The 14458-nt window shown below is 37.7% G+C and overlaps 1 protein-coding gene across 2 annotated transcripts in view; it reads left to right on the plus strand.

Annotated features, from left to right (window-relative positions):
• The window catches only part of si:dkeyp-23e4.3 (rho GTPase-activating protein 7), a 70832-nt gene that overhangs the window by 35169 nt on the left and 21205 nt on the right, over window positions 1–14458 (plus strand). Inside the window, exons 8-9 of one of the 2 annotated variants that reach the window (XM_061740593.1) lie at window positions 5274–5605; window positions 7533–7709. In XM_061740593.1, the coding sequence (XP_061596577.1) occupies window positions 5274–5605; window positions 7533–7709 (509 nt within the window). The remainder of the gene's footprint in view (window positions 1–5273; window positions 5606–7532; window positions 7710–14458) is intronic. The other variant, XM_061740594.1, reaches the window with a different exon arrangement.

The following is a 14458-nucleotide window of genomic DNA, read 5'->3' on the forward strand; positions in this document are numbered from 1 at the left end:
AAAACAAAGAATCCAAATCAAACATTACATTCAAAAGAACAATTAAAGCCTGTGTGTTAAGGAAAACGAAAAATGTTGAGTTTGATTGACATACCCGTAGGCGGTGGTAATTTTATTTAATGTTATTTTAATTTTATTTTAGTTGTTTTTATTCACTTAGTTGTTTTTTTTATTTTTTATTTTTATTTTTTATTATTATTAATTTATGTTATTTGTGAAAGGGGCAGATCAGATAAGATTCTTCTTCTTTCTGCTCCCTTTTCATTCATAAGTTAGGAACATTTGTATTTGTGTTGGTATTAAATTGTTTTGTTTTTTGAATGAAATAAAGAATAAAATGAAAATGAAAAAATAAATTCTGAGGGGAGGCGGGGCTATGATAATGAGGCTCTGTGCTGATTGGCTGCCTGAATGACGTGTAGCAAGGGAGGAGACAAAGACTCTCCGGGCAGACGAGCAGCGACTCCGTACAAGCGTGTCCCATGTGATGCGAGCGAGCTTCGGCGACAAAATCAATTCCATTGCTTTATTTTCTATTGGACTGTCCTAACTGGTCGCGAGTTTAACGGTTTCAGTGTGGACAGAGAGCGTCCGATGTCACGCAGCTCGACGCGATAGTCGGACGCTCTCATTCATTTATGACACAGTGTAAACGGATCTTAAAGCCTGATTTACGGTTCTGCGTTAAATCAACGGGTACCCTACGCCGTAGGCTCTGCGTTGGTGAAACGCGGAACCATAAATCAACCTTTAGTCACCTGAAGAGGGAACGGGTCACGTCGTCTTTACACTAACAGTTCTTTACTCCGATTCCTCATTATTTCATTTCTTATGTTACAAGAACAAGACAAATGAATCATGTTAACTGTAAAGAAATCACAACACTGAAGGTTCACAAACGGCAACTTTATTGTTAAAAAAAATAAAATAACATGTATGCACTATTGCTGGCTCAAGGAAGGACCATGCGTCTTCTGAAGGTGTCTAAACAGCTTCAGGTGCTTGGAAGATCTAAAACCATAAACAGAAAAAAAATACTAATAGAGCTCCGGTGTTACACCGGAGCTAAGCTAAATACTTAGCCCATGCAAAGATCATACTTGTAGACAAATATAAATAACGTAAAAAAATACCGTCACTTACCGCTGACTCGTGTGCAGTTGCCGGGTCCGTACTGTTGGAACTGATCCTTTTATGAGGGTAAGTGTTGATGCAAAACCTTATTTTTACTGTCCCTCGCTGTTCAAACAGCCACCACTGCTGAACAATGGCTGCAGCTCCGGCATGCAGAGTTAGTTGTGGGCGTGGTTTCAGCAGCGGAGGAGACCAAGGCGTGGTTTGCATTTTGCTTACGTAACGAAAATGCACAAATCTGAACGGGTCGTAGAAGTCACATGACACTGGAAGCATCCTCCGGGCGGGGTGAACAGACCTTGCACAATTCGGTTGCTTTCCTCCTTCTCTGAGTTGGCAGGCTGAGGGGAGACCACTTTATATATGTTAAAGCAAGAAAAAAACGTGTTTTTCATAATAGGTCCCCTTTAATAATAATAATAATACTTCTGAACAACAACACATCCAGTAAATGTACATGTCTACTTTTGCCCGTGTGCAGAAACTTGAAATCTGCTTTTTTTACATCACAAAACGAACTAAAAAACAGAAAATGATTCATCCTCTCCAAACATAAACAAATGTAATCATTGGGATATTTTTAAACACTTCTGAAGGCATGAAGGAACGGAAAAACTGTGACATGAAGGATAGCCCCGCGCAGCAGTCCCCCCCCAGGCCTCGGTCTGCTTCTCAAACGTCGGGGACTCGGGGGACGGGAGATTTCCCATGTTTGAGATCCACACAAATACAAAACAAATGAGGCAAAAATAAGGAGGCGCTCCTCTCCTGCTGGTCTCCTGAAGGCGTATACAATCTCCAATGAAAGTCTATAAAAGCAGAAGTAATTCAATCAAGGATATTGATTCTGCTAAGCTAAGCTCCATACGGAGTTGGACTTCTCCCCCCACCAAGTCTGAGCTTGTATCAAATTTCATTTTAGCCTGAAAACTGATTGAAACTGCACAGTCATCTCCGACAACTTCCATTAATCTCCTCAGATGCGATTCTCGCCCGAATTACGAAGTTATTATTTGCCGTTTGGAATAAAGTTGGATAAAAACTTTGCAAGCAAAAGGAGTAAAAGTAGAGAATTATTTCTGAAGTTATCAGGATCTTCTCTTTGTTTCCGTATTCTAACTTTGGAGAAAATACCCTGAGCTGACGCACCATAAAAGTATTCACATTCATTACTCAGGTAGAAGTATAGATACTAGATTTTAAAAATAATCCTGTAGAAGTTGAAGTATCAACTCAAGTTTTTTACTCAAGTAAAAGTATAAAAGTACTGGTTTCAAAACTACTAAAAGTATAAAAGTAAAAGTAAAAGTAATGTAAGGGGGAAAAAAGCCTTTAAGAACAAAAGCCATTGAAAATGAATGTATCTTAGTATAATGCAAATATATTAAAGAACCATATATGTGTACTATTGAGCATTAACATGTGTTTCAGAGAGCAGGAGATATGATGACTAGTTGCTTATAAGCAGAGGTGGACAGAGTACTCGACCCCAGTACTTGAGTAAGAGTACAAATACTACTGGTCAAAATTTACTCCGTTACAAGTAAAAGTAGCTCAGTCAAAATATTACTCGAGTAAGAGTAGAAAAGTACTTGCTTTTAAAGGTACTTAAGTATCCAAAAGTAAATGCTTTTAAATTTACTTTAAGTAAAAGTAAGAGTAAATTTCTTATTTTCCACATCAGTAAATTACTATATTTTTTCTAAATTAATTTAAGGATCTTTTAACTCTTGTTTCTGAGAATTAACTCTTTAACTCTTCAACTCTTTAACTTTTTAACTCGTAGCCATTGCTCTGTCTTGACTTGTTGCAGCTCTGTCTTGACAAACGCAGGCTACTTTGGCGGTATCGTTTTGAGGAGGCTTGACGTATTTCCGCTTTACGTTTAGGGAAGAAGAAAAAAGAGCAGACCTGAAAGTAACAAGTACTTTTCAGCCTTCCTAGAAATGTACTTGAGTAAAAGTAAAAATATTTGTCTTGGAAATGTATTCAAGTAAGAGTAATAAGTACCAAAGAAATCTAATACTCAAGTAAAGTACAAATCCTCTGGATATGTACTTAAGTACAGTACTCAAGTAAATTTACTCCGTTACTGTCCACCACTGCCTATAAGTATTGTAATGGTGCAAAAAGTCAAACTTCAGAGGCATGTTATCATTTATCCTAACCTTTATTGGAATGTACATCCAAGTTTAGTTGCAGGAATCTGAGGGAACGGATGTAAGAACAAAACTGGACAAGAACATCTGAAACAACCACAACCAAATTCACTCTATCCGGATGGAGCAATTTAACTGGATAGTTTTTATTAAAGGCCGAAATGAAATGGAGTAACGAGACTGTTTTTAAAATGTAAGGAGTAAAAAGTACAGATAATTGCGTGAAAATGTAAGGAGTAAAAGTAAAAAGTCGTCCGAAAAAATAATGACTCCAGTGAAGTACTAGCTGTGAGGGAATATGTCAAAAATCATAAAGATTGTGCACTTGGTGACAAGTTTTTGATATTTGGCATGGTGTTAGTTATGGACATAAGGTTTTCAAAACCATCGCAAACAAATTGTGACGCCCCCTAGTGGCCGGTTTGCAGAAAATTCAAAATGGCTCCCGCCGAAAAGACCAAAGGTCATATCTCAGCTTCTCTTAGTCCTAGGTTGTTGTATATTGTCACTTTCTCTACTTTCTTGGTGCCACGAATTCAATTCTGAGATAAATTTCCTATTTCAAGGTCATGTTGAAGGTCAAATTTAATTTTTAAGGTCATTTTTTGCCCAAAAAACTCCATATCTCTAGAATTAAGTCACATAGAAAGATTATAGAGGGCTCTAGACCCATATTTTCACCCCCAAGGAATGCAATTTTCTGTTTATTGGACAGTAGTGTCAATAATCTCACTGGGTCAGAACAGTGGCCTTCATTCAGGCTTAGGATGAACAGAACCTCAGAACTAAGTCACAGTGAAAGAATAGGATTTTATTAAAATAACACACAAAAAACATCAGCTGTGCATGTTTAAACTCACTTAACACCTACAATGCTGCCTCTATCGCCTCGCTTATTGATTCATTTTGAATTTTCTGCAAACCGGCCACTAGGGGGCCGTCCCAATTTGTTTGCGGTAGTTTTTGAAAACCTTATGTCCATACCTAACACCATGCCAAATATCAAAAACTTGTCACCAAGTTCACAATCTTACGACGGAGTATTAGGGCCAAACTAAGACAAAAAAAAATTGGAAATTACGAGAATGAAGTCATAATATAATAAGAATAAAGTCGTAAAATTACGAGAATAAAGTCATAATGTTGCGAGAATAAAGTCGTAACATTACGAGAATAAAGTCATAATGTTGCGAGAATAAAGTCGTAACATTACGAGAATAAAGTCATAATGTTGCGAGAATAAAGTCGTAACATTACGAGAATAAAGTCATAATTTATGAGAATAAAGTCGTAATATTACAAGAATAAAGTGTTAATTCATGAGAACTTTAACAGGAAGAGTGTTAAAATGTTGAATATTGAGCATCTTGTGAAGTTATATTTATATATTTATAATATATTTAATATTACGACTTTATTCTCAAAATATTACGACTTTATTCTCAAAATATTACGACTTTATTCTCGTAATTTTACGACTTTATTCTCAAAATATTACGACTTTATTGTCGTAATTTTACGACTTTATTCTCATATTATTATGACTTTATTTTCGTAATTTCCTTTTTTTTTCTTAGTTTGACCCTAATACTCCGTCGTAAGAAGAAGCTCTTCCTGTTAGAGTTCTCATAAATTATATTCTCATAATATTACGACTTTATTCTCGCAACATTACGACTTTATTCTCGTAATGTTACGACTTTATTCTCGTAATTTTACGACTTTATTCTCATTATATTATGACTTTATTCTCGTAATTTCCAATGTTTTTTGTCTTAGTTTGGCCCTAATACTCCGTCATAAAATCTTTATGATTTTTGACATATTCCTTCAAGTGCACGATTTTCATGAATTCCCTATAGATATAGATATAGATAGCTATAGATAACCAAAATTTCTACTTAAGTGAGGTAACGAAGTATTTGTACTTCGTTACTTGACACCTCTGACGATAACGTGTTCTCTCCGTTTGTCCCTCAGACGGGCCGACTGCTGTCAGACGAGGACGTGTTCGCCGCTCTGGACAGCGTTCTGGCTCGAATCAACGACCTGCAGCAGCTCGTCACCTCCCTGTCCGAAAACCTGTCGGAGGACGACTGTCGACGAGGCTCCTCCGCGTCGTCCCCGTCCTCCCAGGACTCTCCCGCCCGCGGCTCCTCGGCCAGCTCCCCCTGCCCGTCCTCCCCCAGCCACATCCACCTGGAGGTGCAGCACCCGGAGGAGGCCCAGGGCTTCCAGAAGGAACCCGAGGAGCCGGAGGAGCCCGGGGAACCCGGGGAGCCGGCGACCACGTCGCCCCAACCCAGGAGCAGGTGTGTGTCACGCCGTTAAACCCAGCTGTATTTACAGAGCATTTCACACTTCACAAGCAATATAACTCTTAAGTGCTTCACTTTGTGTTGGGGGAAAAACAGATCCGGGCCATTAAAAAGATTAATAATCAGGTGTGGAAAACACAAACAAATGATTGGACATTTGCGAGCGTGAACCAGGTGCTGATGATGACAGTTATGGCGATTCATTCCCCCCCAGCTTCAGCCCAAGAAGAGACGCTTAATGCCAGGCACTAAAGATAAGGATACTGGTATTTGTTTTCAAATGTAAGAGCAGTAAAAAGTTATGGAGTCTTTTCCTGTGATGGAAAGTCAGGCAAATCATCAGAGTCCGGCATCGCTGATGGGCAAAGTTCCTTCAGCAGGTTCTGCTTTCTGGTTATTGCACGAGAATAGTTTTAATCCTTCTTTCAGAAACACAGAAATCTTTGCTAATGTGCTTTCCCTCCGGTGTTCAGACTTCAAATGGGAGGAAAATAATATACTTCAGCTCTCACTTCTGAACAAAACTTCGAAAAACAAATCAAATATTCCTTTAAATGAATTTAAAGCAGCACTATGTAACTTTTCCACCTTAATCTAATATTTCATCATCATCATTGTGATGGTACATCAACTTCCAACAGGTTTAATGAACCTCTGTCATGGTCTGAGGGGTCTGTATCGCCTTCACTGGCACTATGTAACTTTGAGGAGCATGGTAGGAACCCTGCCACACTAAAAAACTACACATTTTTACAGCTTTGACTGCTTTACGGCATACGTCACTTCCCCCTCCTTCCCGATTCACAGTCGAGACTAAAGCTGGGCGGGGCTTGGAGCGCAGAGCTCAGCAGAAGCTGGTATCATGGCAGAAGCAGCGAAAAAACGAAGAAAATAAAAGTTTTATCGGAGGAGGCGAAAAAAAGAAAGCAGGAGAGTAACAAGCTAAATGCCCGGACAAGAATAAACATTGGCCCGGCGAGTTCTATGTTCAATAAGAATCAAAATTAGAATGTTTTCACATTCGTCTTGGGTTTTGGTCATTCTAAAATTACTGACAATATCAACAACAGACACAGAATAATAATAGTGATCATAAAATTGTGTAATTGGCAATGAGGAAGCTTTATAAAATAATAATAATACAATTGAATAGAATTACAGCACTAGAGGAAAGAATGCAATGCAAAGAAAATGTATAGAATATTTCTGCTATTTTTCCTGAGAACTGTAAAATTGTGCAGGGCTGATCTGCAAAACATTCAGTTATTCACAGGTTATAAAGTATTTTTTTATTTTGTCAGTAAGTATGTTGGACTACTAATTTATGACGAAGTCCCTCTAAAAAACGTGACAGGAAAAGGGTGCAGTAGTAGTTTGGGGCGCATTATCTGCTGAAACAGGACAGGGGGCGGGGGCGACTTCACTAATAAAACCAAGTTGAACTTAGTGATTTTCAACATCGTCATATTATTTTGTTTAGCCAAAAATAGATACATTACCTCTTCACTATCCATCCTGCAAACGACCACTGAAAACAGAAAAGTAGTTTTGAAAGTCTGTCCCGTCTTATTTCATTCACTATCAAAACAAATGCAGCGACGGGCACAGGAGTTTTCCGGCAGTACGTGCTGGTGCTCATGGGAAATGTAGTGTTCTTTCTGGTAAAGCACTACCGCTTTTGTCCAAAGGAGCCGCCAAACTCAACAAAAGCTGAAAGTTACGTTGTGCTGCTTTAAGACAGATGTTTTAAAACTGGGGGTTTTTTTATGTACTTGTTTTTCCTCCTCAGTAGCACTTTAGGACTTTCCTTCATCTTAAAATGCATGAGCTGAGTAACTGATGTACTCCACCTTGGCGTGGACTCCCGTGCGTCCCACTGCGGTCGGTGTGTGCTTGTCTGAGGTGACTGCTGTGTCTCCAGCAGGGCGAGTCAGCAGCTTCACTGGTCCAGCGAGCAGAGCCTGCCCTTCCTGCCCTCCAGTCCGGGGCTGGAGAGCCAGTCGGCCCCCCAGATCCTCCTGCTGCAGAAACTGGCGCTGCTCAAGCTCACCGCTCTGATGGACAAATACTCGCCGTCCAGCAAGCAGGGCTGGAACTGGTAAGGAGTGAATGGATTGTGGGCGATTTCAGGCATAGAAATAGATGCCGAGGGCGGGGGGGGTTTGGCAGAGGTCGAGAACATTTGGGGGGGGCTCGATTTTTAAGGAAACAACTATAGGAAGAATGGCAGGCGAGCAGAGGGTAAATATTTCAGGCACACTTTGTTGAAACATCATTCATTATTCATGAGTCAGGTGCATGAAGAACGCAGCATCGCGAGGAAGACGCTGCCTTCCAAGAAAAGCGCTTGCAGGGTTTCTGCACCTTCACCTCCATCGGCACTGGAGATTATTCTGGGTTATGTGCTCTGACTCGAAAGGGTCAAAGCATGACACTGTTCAAATTCTTCATACGGCAGCAGTTGTTAGCTGGAAGGGTGGGGGGGGTTCTGCAAGAAATGTTTGCTTTCACCCTGAAGGTAGAGAGAATTTCTGCTGAGAGCTGAGGTGAGAAAAATACCTACGAGACTGCAGGAAGTTCAGATTCAGAGAAAAACAAAGCTTTGAAACATTATCCATTATCATATTAACCTGAATATGTATTTGTGCATCAAACACTTGGAGTGGAAAACACCCGTCAGCCTCGTCTTTGAGCTACGTTCCCTTCCAGGCCACTTTGTGTAACATATTAACATCAGTACTCGAGTTGTAAAAAAGAATCAGGGGGGGATGGTGGATTTTATCATATGGGGACAGATAATTTGTGCTGATTACAAATAATATAATATATTACAAATAATAGCACTGACCAAAACACCTGCAGAAATACTGCAGGAATGACATAGCAGCAGTTAAATGCAGCCTTCTGTAAGCTTTAAATATCCACTGGGCTTACATCAAATACATCAAAACACAACAATAAAAAACACTTTTCTGAACTTATCAATATGACTCTGTCCTTCACAGGATAAGTAAAATGGATCACTGCAAAAACTCTAAATCTTAACAAGAATATTTGTCTTATTTCTAGTTAAAATGTCTCATTTTAGTAAAAAAAAATCTCATTACACTTAAAACAAGACTTATCACTGGAAAAAACAACAATTTTCACCTGTTTCAAGTAGATTTTCACTTAAGTAGACACAATAAGTAGAAAAATCTGCCAGTGGAACAAGATTTTTTTGCTTGTAATGAGAAAATAAATCTGGTCCCACTGGCAGATTTTTCTACTTATTTCAAGTGAAAATGTACTTGAAACAGGTGAAAATTGTCAAATAAGTTATTTTTCTGGTGTTATTTTTCTGGTGATGACTCTAAATGTTGAAATAGCAGTAAAACCACATTCATTGATGAAATGACATAAGGGGTGGAAAGGGAGGATGGCAGTTTTACAGGGGGGGTGATTTGGAGCGTTTTTATTTCAGGGGGGGATGCCATCCTCCCTCATCCCCCCTCAACTCCAGTACTGATTAACATACAATAACATAACATACAATATTCCTAATTAGGTTTTCATGAAGGCATTGCCATGTTTAATTAAGAACTGTTATTCTTACTTTAGCCTAGAATAAGGCCGTTATACCTGAGAAAGCTTCACATTCTGCACTCCTCCACAATGTTGAACTGCTGCAGCAACTACAGAAAAGACCAAACAAACAGTTGGTTGCAGTTTGCAGTTGTTGCCACTAGAGGTCACCACATGCTACACACTTTCTCTGTTTTTTGTTTTTTGTTAAACACCATATGTTTCGGTAGTAATACAAGTAAGTAAGTAATACAAAATAATGGTTATTTAACTATTATTAAACTGTTAATTAATGCTTAGTAATGCATTAACTAATGTTAATTAAGGGACCCTTATTGTAAAGGGTTACCTATGTTTCTTGCTTCTTAGCCTGCTGCGGCATGTTTTATATGATTTTTTTTTTTGTGTTTTATAATTGTAAAGAAAGAGAAAAATGTTCCCAACCGGATTCTTTAGTATGTGGCTCAAATGCAAAACACCAATCACAACACAATAAGAAAACAAAATCACAACAAATATGCAGCTGCACAACATCTGGCAAATTAGGGTTCATTTGCATCCCAGTGAAGTCACGGTGTTAAGCTGTGTTACTCCTGACATAAAATGCCATCATTAATGGGATTTTCTTCTACTGATGCTCTTTAAAAAAAAAAAAAACACACACACATTTAGGAAAGCATCATAGTTATACGAATCTTGCCCCCACGACTCTTTCCTAAAGAGTCATGGGGGCAAGATTCGCATAACTATGATGCACTCAGGCCTGAAACCAGCCACAAGATCAATCTCACGATAAGGGACACAGCTTGATTGTTCGTCTGGAGGCTGCGACACTCCTGGAAAAGTTTGGGCTTTCCTCAACTTTCCACTGGAAGCAAAGCTTGCAGAGCAAAGCCACAAACCCACAAGTCAATAAACCACTACACAACAGCATCCCATTCACACTGGATGAGAAGACCGGGGAAGCTTGACGGGCTCTGTGTGAATCCTGCCGGAGCAGGATTTGTAGACATTTGAAGAAGTTCAGCATTTGAATCTCAACCTGCTGCTTCTGTCTCAGCAGTGAGAACGGGTTCCTTCCTCACCACATTCAGACTAAACACAGGCCTCGCGCAGCACGACACCTTCAGACGCCTTGAATGGAACATAAGCACAACCTTTATTTCACAATCGAGGCCTTTCTCCCTTTTCAAACCCCAAAAAAGTATGACAGAGTATTAGGGCCAAACTAAGACAAAAAAAATAAAAAATAGGAAATTACGAGAATAAAGTCATAATGTTGCGAGAATAAAGTCGTAATAGAATAAAGTCGTAATATTACGAGGATAAAGTCGTAATTTACGAGAATAAAGTCGTAATTTACGAGAATAAAGTCGTAATATTACGAGAATAAAGTTGTAATTTATGAGAATAAACTCGTAACATTACGAGAATAAAGTAATATGAGAATAAAGTCGTCATATTACGAGAATAAAGTCATAATATTATGAGAATAAAGTAGTCATATTATGAGAATAAAGTCATAATATTACGAGAATAAAGTCGTAACATTACGAGAATAAAGTCGTAATTTATGAGAATAAAGTCGTAATATTACGAGAATAAACTCGTAACATTACGAGAATAAAGTAATATGAGAATAAAGTCGTAATATTACGAGAATAAAGTCATAATATTATGAGAATAAAGTAGTCATATTATGAGAATAAAGTCATAATATTACGAGAATAAAGTCGTCATATTATGAGAATAAAGTCGTAATATTATGAGAATAAAGTCGTAAAATTACGAGAATAAAGTCGTAATATTATGAGAATAAAGTCGTAATATTATGAGAATAAAGTCGTAATATTATGAGAATAAAGTCGTAATATTATGAGAATAAAGTCGTAATATTACGAGAATAAAGTCGTAATATTACGAGAATAAAGTCGTAACATTACGAGAATAAAGTCGTAATTTATGAGAATAAAGTCGTAATATTACGAGAATAAACTTGTAACATTACGAGAATAAAGTCGTAATATTACGAGAATAAAGTCATAATATTATGAGAATAAAGTAGTCATATTATGAGAATAAAGTCATAATATTACGAGAATAAAGTCATAATATTATGAGAATAAAGTCATAATATTACGAGAATAAAGTCGTAATATTACGAGAATAAAGTCGTAATATTACGAGAATAAAGTCGTAATATTACGAGAATAAAGTCGTCATATTATGAGAATAAAGTAATATTATGAGAATATAGTCGTCATATTATGAGAATAAAGTCGTAATATTACGAGAATAAAGTTGTCATATTATGAGAATGAAGTCGTAATATTATGAGAATAAAGTCGTAATATTACGAGAATAAAGTCGTAATATTATGAGAATAAAGTCGTAATATTATGAGAATAAAGTCGTAATTTTACGAGAATAAAGTCGTAATATTACGAGAATAAAGTCGTAATATTACGAAAATAAAGTCGTAACATTACGAGAATAAAGTCGTAATTTATGAGAATAAAGTCGTAATATTACAAGAATAAAGTGTTAATTTATGAGAACTTTAACAGGAAGAGTGTGTTAAAATGTTGAATATTGAGCATCTTGTGAAGTTATATTTATAATATATTTAATATTACGATTTTATTCTCGTAATATTACGACTTTATTCTCATATTATTATGAGTTTATTTTCGTAATTTCCTTCTTTTTTTTTCTTAGTTTGGCCCTAATACTACGTCGTAAAAAAGAACCTACTCCATCAATGTAATTGCCAAACCCTATATTAGCATAACAATTTCACACAAATTCACATGCTTGAATCTCATCCCCCCCCCTCCTAACCAAACTGGCTGTGGCTTGTTTTTGTTTTATAGACAGTGGAAGTGGAATTTAAATTCTTATCTTTTTCTCCGCAACAAAGCAGCTAAATAATGGCAAGTATCCATATATTTTGGACTTTAAAAAAAAAAGGAAAAGTTTGGGATGTAAATTGCTGCTTGTGTTCTTAAATGAAGTGTTTCCAGAGCAAAGTGTTTGCAGCTCCTCCTTGTTTGTAATGTTCAGCTGCCCGTAATTGGCAAACAGCATGTGGATTTAATGAGATCAGTGTTTTGCTTCCTACACTTTGCTGTTGGAATAAGCTCTCATGCAAAATTGAGACAAATTCATTTTTATCAACAATAAAATGTTCATATATTCTCCCTGTTTACTTTGCTGAACCCTTCTGTTTTGTAACGTCCTCTGAGCGAATGCATGACCTGCTTGCTTTAATGCTTTGGTGAAAACCAATTAGATTTGTTGTTGCACGTAGTGTTATGCTCAACGAGATAAGGCTAAACGTGGGAAATGAGCATTTTGAACAGAAACCCCTCCTGAAATTACTCTTCATACATATTAGTCTTTAATTTTGGGGATCAGACGTATGTTTGGAGAGAGATGTAGGAGAAGCAGGGCCTTTGTTGAAGTGGACTGGCAAGAGAAAGCGGGAGGGTAGAGAGAAAAATAAACTTCAGTGCGGCCTCCTGTGGATCAGGTGTGTCTTCCGTGTTTAGATCTCTCCGTTTTAATAGAGTGTAAACGTTATTAAAACGCAAGGCTTGAGAGGGAAATCGGGTCTAATCGGCATCTAAACCAAATGAGGGAAAACATCAAGTTAACATTTACTGAGCGAAGCAGAAGTTTTAAATTGGCACAAACTCTCAAGTGCAAAATTACTTTTCCTCACACAAGTTATGGTGGCATTATGTTTGCTCGACTCTGTGGACTGTGGGATAATAGTGCAGCTAAGGGATGTAGTAATATCACAGGCTTCATATGAAAAACACATGGCATTGCCAAAGTCGCCGGCATGGTTGACACCAGGGATGATGCATACGTCTTCTCCCTCTCTCTGTTTTAGTTTTTAGCGCCTGCGTACAATATATCTGCATTCAAAATGCGGCAACTGGCTTGGTTAGTGCACTTAGCGTGGAAATAAGCACCTACAGCTTTTGTCTTTCATAAAAAATGACCAACTTTCACCGAGATCGCAGTAATGATCTGGATTAAATGCACTGGTTTACAAAATCCATTCACTCGCTGCTAAGATTTCCAACCTTTACAGCTGCTGACACGGTTCCAGTCGGGAAATGGGAAAGCACTTTAGTATTTAAAACCTTCTGGTTTACTAATACCCAGAAACACGTTTTATAAGATCCTTTTTTCTCACCTACATAAAACTGTTGATTTTAGTTTAGCACAAACACTGGAATAAGCAGAAAGAGCAAACTTAAATCTCCTTAATGTAAATGTTACTGGCCACTTGTAGGGTTAAAAGTAGGAGTGTAGCGTAATATAAGAGATGATCTAATAAAATACATTTTCACTATTAAACTAGTAAACTACGGTGGGCGACAAGGGCCAAACGCACTGCAACGGCCTAATGCAGTTAAGGAAAACGGCTTCAAGTACAGAAACGATTCAAATTCACAAACTCAAAACGAGGTACAAAAAGAGGAACGTGGTGCAAATGAAAAAACGTGCTGCAAAAAACAAAGACAAATGCAGCGTCATCAAACGCTGCAAATAGAGAAACGATGCAAAGCATTAACTCATACTGGGTCGATGTCAATATCCCTCTGTCCTTCACAGGATACGTAAAATGGATCACTGCAAAAACTCAAAATCTTAACAAGAATATTTGTCTTATTTCTAGTTAAAATGTCTCATTTTAGTAAAAAAAAATCTCATTACACTTAAAACAAGACTCATCACTGGAAAAAACAACAATTTTCACCTGTTTCAAGTAGATTTTCACATAAGTAGAAATAAGTAGAAAAATCTGCCAGTGGAACAAGATTTTTTTGCTTGTCATAAGAAGATAAATCCCACTATTTCAAGTGAAAATGTACTTGAAACAGGTGAAAATTGTCAAATAAGTTATTTTTCTGGTGTTATTTTTCTGGTGATGACTCTAAATGTTGAAATAGCAGTAAAACCACATTCATTGATGAAATGACATAAGGGATGGAAAGGGGGGATGGCAGTTTTACAGGGGGGATGATTTTGGCCGTTTTTATTTCGGGGGGGGATGCCATCCCCCCTCATCCCCCCTCATCCCCCCTCATCCCCCCTCAACTCGAGTACTGAAGATAGCACAATGTCGTCTTTGACAGCAACAATATACATCTCTGCAGAGTCAAATTAATGCTCTTATTTTAGTTATTTGTACAAAAACTGACTTTAGAAATAGAAAATTGTTGCATCTTCAGAGATGTTCATCATAACTAAACTTAACAATCAAAG

Source organism: Cololabis saira, chromosome 14, assembly GCF_033807715.1.
Source record: "Cololabis saira isolate AMF1-May2022 chromosome 14, fColSai1.1, whole genome shotgun sequence".
Classification (NCBI taxonomy): domain Eukaryota; kingdom Metazoa; phylum Chordata; class Actinopteri; order Beloniformes; family Belonidae; genus Cololabis; species Cololabis saira.